General features: G+C 55.6%; 1 protein-coding gene across 1 annotated transcript; it reads right to left on the bottom strand.

The window, feature by feature from the left end:
• Positions 1–2,328: 2,328 nt before the first annotated feature.
• Positions 2,329–10,806, bottom strand: BCL2L11 (BCL2 like 11). Its single transcript, XM_027905256.1, has 3 exons — positions 10,437–10,806; positions 6,114–6,220; positions 2,329–3,086 (listed from the first exon to the last, which is right to left on the bottom strand). Exons 1-3 carry the CDS (start codon positions 10,804–10,806, stop codon positions 2,997–2,999), a joined length of 567 nt encoding a protein of 188 aa, XP_027761057.1. The 3' UTR covers positions 2,329–2,996.
• Positions 10,807–11,926: the final 1,120 nt, after the last annotated feature.

Genomic DNA, 11,926 nt, shown 5'->3' with positions numbered 1-11,926 from the left:
CTGCGATTATTTACAGCAGTATTGCACAAGTAAAAGTGGCAATTACCCTGTCCAAAATTCATCAGTGCAAAACACAAGGAAGGCAGGGAAATTGCAGTCAGAAATGCTACATCCGCTGGGTCCTGCGCCACGACTCGGTGACCTCACGGGGATGGCTGCTCCCAGGAGGAGGAAAAAAACCTGGATTGAACAGTCCCAGGGCGTGGAGAAGCCGAGTTCCCACCGGCTTTCACTAATGCTGAAGTCTTTGAGGTGCCTAAATCACTCCTGGGAAGTGGGGGACTCAGGCACTTGGAGCGAGAAAGGGTTCAATCGTTTATCCACCCCACGATGGCTTTGGAAAGGTGATCCAACACTTACGGCAGGGAGGAGAGAGGAAAGGGGGAAACCAAATCTTCACAGGAACTTAAATAAGCAGAAAATAAATACACAACGTTTCTACAAGTTACAGCATTAAACAGTAGAGTGCATTAATTACACGGGAAATTATATATCAAAAAAAAAAAAAAGGCCCTACAGTATTTATACCAAGTTGAACTCTAAAAAAAGTTTAGGAAAAAAACAGGGGGTTTTTTAATAATTTTTTTTTTAATGTATTTATAAGCTGTACAAAACTTACAGGAGAGAAAGGAGAGGGAGTACATTGCACACAGATATTTGGCTCAGATGATGAAAATACGGTGCCCTACTCTAATAAATATTTGGGTATTTACAGTTGGGGAAAAAGAGGAGAAGCAGGACCGGGAATAAATCTGGTTTCCCCACATCCAAGGAAAACTCTTCATCACATCCTTCTGGTGCAACACAGAGCACAGGTTATGCTTAAAACAGCCCAGAGCCAACGTGGCTAAATGGGCATAATCCCTATTTTATAACATCATTCTTCTGGTTTGAGGCTTTTTTTTTTTTTGGGGGGGGAGGGGGCTGTTCCCCTAAAACTGCTTTTTGGGGGGTTAATTTTCCTATGCCTTTTGGCTGGGTATTCCTCCTGTGGAGAAGCCCCTGGGAGACTTTGCCAATCCTTGGAATTTTTTTTTTTTCTCCTTAAAACCAGCCTATCTTCTGTCTCCATGGGAGGAGGGGGTAAAGTGCTCGGTGATTCTTTGGTGTATTCCAAGGGACACATTCCAGGATTCCATAAGGCCGGGAGACCCCAAAGCACCATTTCATCCACCAGCAATGATGAACCTCAATCAGGAGAAAAGTCTCACTTGGTTTCCCCGCCCCCTCTCTGCTGCTGAATTTTACTTATTTAATTTTATCAACAGCCACGGAATTCCACGTAGGTTCCCGTGGGAAATCCTGAGCCTAAGCCAGAGCCAAATCCCATGGGATGAGGAGCAGGATCTGCCCCGGCCCAGCTCACCAGTTATTGAACCTCTCGCTCCCCACCAGTGCAAAGGCTCCCCCACACACCCTCTCCAAAAAACCCTTCCTGAAACATTCCCCGCTCCTGCAACCGATGCCCACTTTAAAAAAAAAAAAAAAAAAAGGGAATAAACTTGGCAATGAAGGTTAAAACTCGCCCTGTGACCCTCCAGGAGCACAGGGGGAGGCCCCACTGTGACACCACGGCACAGCCAGGGCAGGGAGGTCCCGCTGCAGCCCGTCCATCCTTAACACCAACCATCACCCATGGCACTCAGCAGCTGCTCCCTGTGGGCAGAACCGCTCCGGGGGACTGGGGAATTGGGTTTTCCTTCGTTTTGTTTTGTTTTGTTTTGTTTTTCCCTTTCCTATGGCGCTGGTGGAACCGGTGAAACCAGAAATAACCGGGACACGGGGTGGGACCCCCCGCCAGAGGGAAGGGGTAGCACGAAGGGGGTGCTTGTGCATAGATAGGGGGGTGGCTGCAGCAGCTGCTCCCCCAAAAACATCCGAGGTGAAGGGGATACAAAGAACACACACACACACACACACCTGTGTCTTGCACCGCACCCTCGGAGTGTCCGGGTGGAATGGGACGTTCCCTGCCGGGCACAGGGCGGTCGGTGGGGACAGACAAGTCCTGCAGCAGATCCGTGCCAGGCCGGCTCCTTCCCAGCTGCCTCCGGGGGTTCCGTGGCGTGCCCGCTCATCCCTCTGCCCCCACACACAGAGAGGATCCCAGGAAAACACAGTCCAGCGCCTCGGAAACCCTCCTGCTCTGAGAACAACTCGCACTCCGCCGGCCGCTGTGGTGTCCTGGGAGCTGCTCCTCCTGCCTCCGGGATGTTTTATTGCTGAATTCCTCAGTGTGTGTCACCCCCCCTCCCTTCTATATATTATATTTTACACTACAGAAGCGTTTTCACACGTTTTATAGAAAGACTTTCTCTAAAAAAAAAAAAGGCAACCTGGTGGATCGGGGTTTGTGTTTGGTTGGTTGGTTGGTTGGTTGGTTGTGATGGTTTGGACCCTGGAGTTCGACAGCGAAGTCTTTGAAATTCAGAGTGTATAAAAAACCACAGAGATATAAAAAAACGACCAAAAAAAAAAAAATCATAAAAAAATCATCAGTCAGCAGGAAATAGGCAATTTGCATGATGCAAATGAAGGTGGACCTGGGGTAGCATTAGGTATTTACAGGTAAAAGAAGTGCTGATTGAAAGCCCTCTGCCCTTCTTCCAGCCTTTTTGGTGGGCAAATGCCCCAGAGGCAAAGGGACAGGGGAGGAATCTGAGTCTCTCGCCCATCAGCTGGCTCAGGTTTCCCAGAGGATTCCAGGAAGGGATGACAACAAATTATTCCACGTTTTCACTGAGACTCTTTCGGGAAAAAAAAAAAATTAAAAAAAAAATAAAAAGGAATAAAAGTTGAAACGCTGAGTAAACACCACTCTGGGATAAAACACTGCACCGGAGCCCGGCAGGTCGGCGTGGGATGAACAGCCTCGTCCTGCCACGTGTCCTGGGGGAGAAGCAGGGTGGGAGCCCCACATCCCATCCGTCTGTCTGTCCTTCCCAGCCTTTCCCAGCGAGCAAAGAGGTCGTGGAGCCTCGGGGGGCGCCGGGCGCTCACTGCAGCCTCCAGATGAGGCGGATGATGTAACGCAGCAGGCGCAGGATGATGACCTGGGGGTTTCCCACCTGGTGATCCAAGAAACCCTGAAATGGAGAGGGGGGATAAAAAAAAAAAGAACAAAAAAAAAAGGGAAAGAAAAACCAAACAAACCAGTGAGTTTGAGTTCCAGTATGAAGGTCCTGTGTTACAAACACCTGGATGATATTCCAGAGGCAAACATTCAAGTGTGTAGCAAAGAACGAGGATAAACCCAGTGACCTTTCATGTTTTAACCCTTCTGCCTCTGATCAAAGGGTCAAAGTTGCCCTCTCCCAACCACGTGGATTTTGAGGGGTGTCACATGCACGTGGGCCCAGGAGTCATGCAGCACTGCCAGGAGGTTTGAAACATCCCAAGGGAACCCTGTTAGGACATTCAGGGAGGGTTAAAACCACGGGGTAGAGGGAAAAATATTCCAAATGAAATGAAAATCCCCCTCAAAAGGGAGAAAAGCAGGCCCAGGTCCTCCTCCACCAGCCCAAGGCTAAGCCACAACCACACTGCCCAATCTTCAATATGATGCAGAGCAAGGGAAAAAAAAAAAAAAGACAAAAACCTCATCAGGCTTAAACGGTGGAATAGAAAGGCCAAAATTAGGTTTTGTTGAATAAAGAGGTAAAAGAATAACCAGGGAGTTGAAATAAGGCACTCAGGGTGGATATCCAGAAGAATTCCTTCATGGAAAGGATTGTTAAGGATGGGAAGGGGCTGCCCAGGGAGGTTTGGAGTGCCCATCCCTGGGGGTGTCCAAGGAAGGCCTGGCCGTGGCACTCAGTGCTCTGAGCTGGGGGACAAGGTGGGCATCGGGCTGGGAGGGCTTTTCCAACCCCAGTGATTCTGCGATTCCTCAACTTCCCACCCCTGCCAGCAGAAGCCCTGCTGTGGGGCAGGTCTCCGTGGCCACTGGAGCACCAGCTTTGCGAGGCCGGGCCAGGAGCTGCCCCGTTTCCCGCTGCCTGGCCTGAAACGCTCCCGGGGGTGACGCACGGGTGGGGAACGTGACAGGGGGGGAACGTGACGGGGAACGCGCAGCCCCGACCCGTCCGACAGCTCCGACCTGCCCGGCCGGCGCCGCTCTGGCACTGCCCCCAGTTCCCCATTTCTACCCTCGGCCTTAAAGGGCAAAGCCCAGCCAGGTGGGGCCGGCGGGCATGAGCCGTTCCCACCTTCCTTCCCCTCCCGCCCCAGGGCTCCGGAGCGGCTGGAATGCTGCCAGGAGGAAGAGACACCTTCCCCGCGGAGCAACAGCCACGCGCCTCGGGGATGGGAATTCCTCCCCGTTTTTGGGTGCACCGAGGGAGGACTGGGCAGGTGAGATGCTGGTTAAGGCAGGTCCGGAGCGTTTGTGGGGTCATCCCCTGCTCGTGCCATCGAGCAAGCAGGATGTGTCCTCAGCGTTCTGCCTCTCCCTCCCCAGGGCACAGGGCTGGAATCTCGGGATGTGCCTGGAGCGCATTTCCAGCGGTGAGGGGGCTTGTCCCCACAGGATGACGCGGGCAGGACGCTCCTGTTCCTCACAAACCTGCTCACACAAGGTGCTCCTGTTCCTCACAAACCTGCTCACACAAGGTGCTCCGGGGTTTGCCAAATTTAAGGCACTGCTCTGGGGAGGCAGGGAGGAGACGGGAGAAGGGATGAGGGTGGCCGGGCACTGGCACAGGCTCCCCAGGGCACTGGTCACGGCCTCGAGGCTGGCAGAGCTCAAGGAGTGTTCGGACAATGGTCTCAGGTGGGACTGCTGGGGTGTCCTGGGCAAGGCCAGGAGTTGGACTTATTGATCCTTGCTGATCCCTTACAACTGAGGATATTCCATGATATGGCAGGGCTTTCCACATTCCCACCAGCTCTTCTGGATCAGCTGACTGCTACCAGGTGCCTCCAGCTTTCTGAACAGCTTGGTCCCTCCTTTTGCTGGGAAAGATGTCCTTTGAATCCAAAATGTGGTTTCTCCAGGGATCAGCCTGGAGGAGGGGGGAGATCAGAAGATGCACACTCTGGATTCAGGATAAAGCACAGCTCATCACAGTTTGTTGCAGGTCTGAAGAGCCAGAGTGTTTGGAAGGAGAATGGAGCAGATGGAGACGATGCAGAAAGCTGGATCCTGGCAGCTGGAACCCCCTTTGAGGGGAAAGCCAACCCTCTGTACCCTGGGAGCGGTGAGGAAACGCTGCAGGAGTGACTCAGGAGATGGGGAGGGCGGATAAGGACCCAGGCAGCCGGCATTCCGTCACCAACACTGCTCCCAAACGCGCCCCTGGCTCCTCTTCCCACGAATCCATGGCCCAGGACCCACAAGCACGGGCACGCAGCCGTCGGGAACGCTCGGAGTCATCAGCGGCGAGGCTCCTCTGCAAACTCCTGTTGCTTCACCCCCCGGGCTGGGCCGGTTTGGAGTTGGGTCCCTGCTTTTTTTACAGGCATCAGAGCATCGATTTTTGTTGCAACACTCGAAGGTGAGCCAGTTTATGGTCTTATAAACACCCGTGTTTCAAAACAGAGTCTTTGCAAGAAAAATAAGTTAATCGGACCAAGTTTCCTCTTTGCAGCTTCCACACACAGCTGCAGGGAGCTGGGAGCTGGGATTGGAATCCCACTGCATTCACGCCCTGAATGCTTCCCTGAAAGCAGCAGAGCCAGGCACTGACACCCCCAAACTCTCCCTGTCTAACTCTTAGAAGTCTCTTCCTCATTACCATCAGGTCCAGGCCCAACTCTACCCCCAAAATGCCCCAACACCCCCAAACTTTCCCTGTCTAACTCTTAGAAGTCTGTTCCCCGTTACCACCAGGTCCAGGCCCAAGCCATCAACACCGGCCCCAAAAATCTCCTGCAAACTTCTCCCCCCACAAAAGGCCTCCAGCCCCCACCTGAAGGTTATTTTTGATTGATTTAACCCCACTGCAGCCGCAGCCGACGAGTGGCCCCGTGCGGGCCGACACCGCCACCCGCGCAGCCCTTTCTCCATCTGAGCGCGCCCGGCGCTCACCGCAGCAGTTTCCAGAGATGATTAAGCTTTTCCCTTTCAGAGAGAACGCGCGAGAAGAAATGGAAAGTAGAGAGGGGAAAGTTACCCTTCGTGGACAATAGGAGGCATTGAACTCGTCCCCGATGCGCCGCAGCTCCTGCGCGATCCACACCTCGGGCTGCACGTCCTCCGCTACCGAGTGCCACCGGGAAGCTGCACGGGGAGAATGGGGAAGGGCGGAAACAAAAAGCCAGGGATAAATGCTCTGTGGAACTTCACAGCAGCCCACCCAGTCTTGCCGTTTTTATTGCTGCTTTTTAGTATCACCGTGTCTTAATTCTGCACCCAGGTGCCAGATGTTCTGCTGCGCAAATGGGGGCTTGTCGTCACAAGCCGGGGATTTTATTCCTTACTATTCCTATTATTATTCTTTATTTATTTATTCATTATTATAGGTTTTCCCTAGGAGCATCTCCAAGCCTTGGTCCCCTCTTTAAACAGGGAGAAAAGCCAGGATGCCACTCTCGAGTTTCCTTCCCTCACCAAACCTCCCCTTCCCCCTCCCTTTCTCAACAGTTCTCTTTCCTTGCAGGCACAGCAGCAGCTCCTTCCCTGACCTTAAAAACCCTCTGTCTGGATAGTTTCACCCAATTATCACATTTCTGGCCCCAGTCATCCCAAAGTGCCCAACGAGGAAAGGAAAAGGGCTTGTCACAAGGAGAAGAAAGGCACAGCTGGATTGGTGTGTGGAGAAACCACACTCCCAGCAAAACCAAGTGCTGGCTCGTAAGTGGAAAAAGAGTTAATGTATTAACTATACTGTGTGATACATAATTATTTCAGTCTCCATCTTAAGAAGTTATTAAACACATGATAAATCCCTCAAACAGCCAGGGAAAAAAAGGAGGCAGGACCAATCACCTACGGTACTGGCTCCGCCTCATCCCCCCCTCCTGCAAACCCAAGCGCAGGATCCCAGTAGGAATCACAGCCCTAAGGAAAATAAATAAGTAAATAAAACCAAAAATAAAAACTAAATAAAAAAAGAAAATAACAAAAATAAAAATAAAACAACCCCACACCACACAACCAAATAAAATAAATAATAATAATAATAAAAAAAAAAAACACTGCAAAAAAACAAAACAGTGTTTTGGCACAGGAATCACAAGGGAACGGGAACAGCTTCAAATCTCCGAATATTCAAGGGATTAGTAAAAAAAAAAAAAAAATTAAAAAATTAAATAAAAGCCTGGCTCCGACCTGACTGGAAAATGTCTTTCGGAGCCAAGGCAGCGCCGCTTGGCTCGGGGACGTGTTTTGTTTTCACGCTGTAGTAGCGCAGGAGTCGGACCCGCCGCCTGGCCGGGGATGGCCCCGCAGCGCTGCCTCTCCTCGCTGCTGAATGAAACGCAGCCCTCGCGATATTCCAGCCCTGGCTCTCCGGGAAGGCAAACAGGATTCCGGCCGGGGCGGAGCGACCATCCGAAATCCCACCGCCGTCAGCAGAGCCGCCCGGCCCAGCGAGGGAAACAAAAACACGACGGCAGACGGGACAAAAAAGATGCGAGGACACGCGAGCATCTCGGGAAAACCACGCGGGGCAGAGGTTCTGCTCCCTCTCCATCCTTTCCCCCCCCTTCTCCATCCTTCCCTCCCCCCCGGCCCCAGCAAAGCGCCCACGAGCTCATCCGCCCGAGAGGCGAAGCCTGGGGTTGGTGGCTGAGAGCGAAATTGGGCTGAGGTTTTCAGAAAGGACTTTCTGTGGCGCTGCGTCAAAAGGGTCCAGTCATAACTGGTCCATAAACCAGTCAGAGGAGCTTTCGGGGGCGGGGGTGGGGGGCACAGTCATACCGCGACACACCGAGGGCGACACGGCCGCCCCGGGGACGGGGACAAACCCAGAGGCCACCGGCACCGCCGGGTGACACGTCTCACTCCACCCCATGGGATGCTCCAGCCCGGCAGCGCCGCAGTCCCGGCTTAGGAGGGCGAAAAAAAACACCAACCCCAAGCTGCACCTTCAACCCTGGGCTTAGTTATCCAACCCCCCTGGAGAAAACCTCCCCAAAAAGGAAATGGCAGCAGCTCCACCAGACGCCACCAGCAGCTTCCCAGCTCAAGGTTTTCCCCTTAAACCCACCCGTTTCCACGGGAGGGTCTCCCCAGTGGGCAACAAGAGGTTGGTGATGCTTCTCTCCCCGTGGGAAAATACACCGGGATCAGAGCAGCACTGGGTAAGCCTATTTACAGAGCACTCACCCTCCAGCCCAACCAAATCAACTCACCCCTGCTCCTCTCCTGCCCATCCCCAGAAGCATCTTCCTGGAGATGCCAAGCCAAGAACACAACCCTTGCTCCCTCCCATCCCAGAACCTCCCCTTGCTGTCTCATTTCCAATTGGAGGCATCCACCACCTCCCAACACAAGGCATCCCAGCATTCCCAAGGGCTGCCTCCAACTTTTTTGTGCCCTCACTGAAAACTTTGGGGAAGGTTTTTACGAGATTTAGAAGAGGGAGTTTTGGGGCACAGCATGAGCTTGCAGTGCTGGAGCAGCCTTGGAGCAACTCCCTGCTGCCCACGGGAGAGGCTGGGAGCATCCGTCGCTCCTGCTCACAGGAAGTGCCTGTTTATTATTATTATTATTATTAAAGGCCGCTTGCTTGTGCTTCTGAGAGAAACTCTCCACCTCGCAGCCTCTGCTCACCACAGATAAAATCAGTGCATGAAAGCACAACAAAAATATACCCTTTGCTTCCTTCCTGAGGGACTGACCCACTTCCATGCGGAAAACTTAATGGCACGGATCCGGTGGGACACTGCCAGGGCAAAGGGACTGAGGGAGAGGTGTGCAGGCCGAAGCCAGGGATATTTCTCCAGGAGAGCTGTGTGGGAAGTCACAGCCTGGGAGCTGTGGTCCCAGATAGGGATAAAACAGCTCCACACCTACACGTTCCCAGTTTAATCGCATTTGGGAACATCCACGGGTCCAGTGGTTAAGCAGTGCCAAGATTTTTCCGTTTGCTTATAGTTGTTTAGGATGATGCCCTTGGCAACACTAACAGAGCGCAGGCTCCACTAAAACAGCTGATGAGAATGCAGGAACTTGGAAAAAAAAAAAAATCAGGGAAAACATCAGTTTCTTCACGGAAAAAAGAACCTGAAGCCGTGGCTTTCCCTGCGAGGAACTCCAGGAGCATCCTCGCCCGGCCATGCCAACGTGAGGTTGTGAAACTGCATTAAGCTGTAATTACTGCAATAATGTCCCAAAATCTTTCCTAAGGGCACGTTCCAGCAAGGCCTCCGCAGCCGTAACCACAGCCCGGAGCCGGGAGGGAGCAAAAACACCGCCGACAAAAAAAGACGGTGTTTTGATCCCGGAAAGCTGGGAGTTGGTGTTTGTTGTCCCCCTGCCTTGCCCTGGTTTCACCCGGTGGAAGTTAAAAGGTTTCTCCCAGCTAAGGAGGAATTAATCAGGAGAGTAGAATGCTGGACACGTGGGCAGGTTTTCCCCGCCCGAGAGGCTTTACCTGGCAAAGCCACATGTAAACACACCCCCGCTCGCCTCCACGCCGCTTCCCAGCGGGATTTGGGGTTCCATGACCCCATCACCTCCAATGCTGAGAGCCGGGAGAGAACCGGGAGCGACACATGAGCCAGAAGCCACTTGCTTGGCCAAACAACCTTGGAAGAGCAAGCCTGGAGTAGGAAGCTGGACTTGAGTCTGTCCCCTCCTCCCCTGGCAGGGACTGACCCAGCCCGGAAAAGAATAAACATCATAGTAATCAAAACCCCGGCGCTGGACACGCGGGAGTTCCCCGGCGCAGTGTTTGCTCGGCGGGCCCGGCCAGCTCCCACAAATCCCAGAGTGCCGGGCCAGCGTCCAGCCCACGGCCAGCTCGGGACAGCCACACTCCCAAAATCCAGAGGGTGGGACGCGAGAGGTGCAGCTGCAGGTGTGTCACGCAACCAGGAGGACCCGCGGCTTCACTCGTGCACTTACGACCCCCCTGGCACTGCGTACTCACACCTTGCACACCCCTCCTGCGCTCACACCTGTACACAACCCCCTGGCACTGTGCATCCACACCCCTACACACTGTCCCTGCACACCCCTACAGGAACCTGTGTACTTCCATCATTCCAAGGAAAACCAAGCCAGGTGAGGAGCAAGAGGTGAGGGAAGCTAAGCCAGGTGAGGAGCAGGACCTCTCAGGGGCTTACAACCCGCCTTGCGCAGAGTATTCACATTTCTCCTCGCACCGTGCACTCGCACCTTTGCACGCCCCCACGAGAACCTGCCTCTTCCATCATTCTGAGGGAAGAGAAGCCCGGCCAGGTGAGCAGGGGAAGGGGAGGGAAGGGAAAGGAAGCCCGGCCAGGTGCGGAGGGAGGCAGAGGATGCGGAGCCCGGCCGCAGCCCTTACCCATGGCGCTGAGGCAGTGGCTGAGCGCCTGGCAGGGCGGGCTGGGGGTCTGCGTGGCCTTGTCGCAGCACAGGGGCCCCGGGCTGCGCTCGGCGTCGAAGGAGAAGTACCCGCTGGAGGAGCGCGGCAGCAGCGGCGACCTCCGCACGAAGATGAAGAGCGGCGAGCGGGTGGCGAAGGGGCCGGGGCTGGCGGGCGGGCCCCGCGCCGCGCCGGAGCCGTTCCCGTTCCCGTTGCCGCCGCCGGCCCCGGGCAGGGCGGCGGGAGCGCCGGGGCGCAGCTGCGCGCCCGGGCCCGGCCCCTCGGCCGCCGGCAGCCGCCCGCCCTCGCCGTCGCGTCGCGCCTTCACCTCGGGGGGCTGCTTGGCCATCGGGGCTGCCTGCGGGGAGCGGAGCGCGGGGAAAGCGCGGTCAGCGGGGCCGGCCCGGCCCCCGCCCGCCCGCCCCATTGTTCTGCCGAGCGCCCAGCCCGGCCCGGCCCCGTCCTGCCCCGGCCCGGCCCCCCCGCCCCGCGCCCCCGGCCCCGCTCACGGTGCTGCCGCCGCTGGAGCGGCCCCGGCCGCCGATGCGCTCGGGTGTGCGCGGGAACGGCTCCGGCCCCGGCCCCGCTCCGCCCCGTGTTTACAGCCCCAGCACCGCCCCGGCCTCCCCCGGCCCCGGCACCGCCCCGGCCACGGCACCGCCCCGACACGGGCGCTGCACCGCCCCGGCTGCGGCCCCGGCACCGCCCCGGGACCGCCCCGGGACCGCCCCGCAGCGCTGGCACCGCCCGCGGGGACCGCCCGCCGCCCGCCGCGCTGCCCAGGGCACGGCACACGGGGACGGGCACGCTGCCCTGGGCACTCACATCCCCGTACACACACTCGTGTGCGCCCTCAGCCTCGTACACACGCGTGTGTGCTCACAGCCTTGTACACACACACACACGTGTGTGCTCACAGCCTTACACACGCGCGTGTGTACCCACAGCCTTGTACACGCACGCATGACACACACACACACATATGCACTCCCCTCACGTACCACAGGCTCACCCCTTACATACACACTTGCTCTGTGCACACACAGCTTGCACACCCCATGCACACCACGGAGAGAAAGGACTCCATGGAGAGGAAGAACCCAGCACAGCCTCTGCAGGGGCTGAGCGCTGCTGATGGAGCAGATGCTGGGGCCCCCCATCCCACCCAGGATTCCCCCAACACATCCATGAGAGTCCAGGGTGGTCCTGCACACTGCTGGAGCATCCCTGACCGCCAACCTGGCTCTGTTCCTACCACCATCACACTGCTCCAATGGGATGGAAAGGAAAAGGGTGTGCAGGTGTTTGAGAGGGCAAAAATAAATTGGGAAACTCATTAGGAAAACTCATTAGGTAAAAATTTGAAGGCAGGGACAGGCAGCAGAAGGGAAAGATTCGAGGGTCCCTCCAACCAGTTTGGCAGCACCGTCACCTTCCACAGCATGAAAGTGAGGGAGAAGAAGGGCTGG

This window comes from Empidonax traillii, unplaced genomic scaffold (assembly GCF_003031625.1).
Source record: "Empidonax traillii isolate 1590-97213 ecotype Southwest subspecies unplaced genomic scaffold, ASM303162v1 scaffold1134:size187968, whole genome shotgun sequence".
Classification (NCBI taxonomy): Eukaryota; Metazoa; Chordata; class Aves; order Passeriformes; family Tyrannidae; genus Empidonax; species Empidonax traillii.
This window is presented reverse-complemented; position numbering and strand designations above follow the sequence as displayed.

Excerpts from the sequence above, each read along its gene's own strand:
- BCL2L11 (XM_027905256.1), bottom strand. The coding sequence starts at position 10,806 with ATGGCCAAGCAGCCCCCCGAGGTGAAGGCGCGACGCGACGGCGAGGGC. Across the intron at positions 6,221-10,436 it reads CCACTGCCTCAGCGCCATGG|CTTCCCGGTGGCACTCGGTA; the intron begins GTAAGGGCTGCG and ends CTCCCCGTGCAG. Across the intron at positions 3,087-6,113 it reads CCTCCTATTGTCCACGAAGG|GGTTTCTTGGATCACCAGGT; the intron begins GTAACTTTCCCC and ends TCTCCATTTCAG.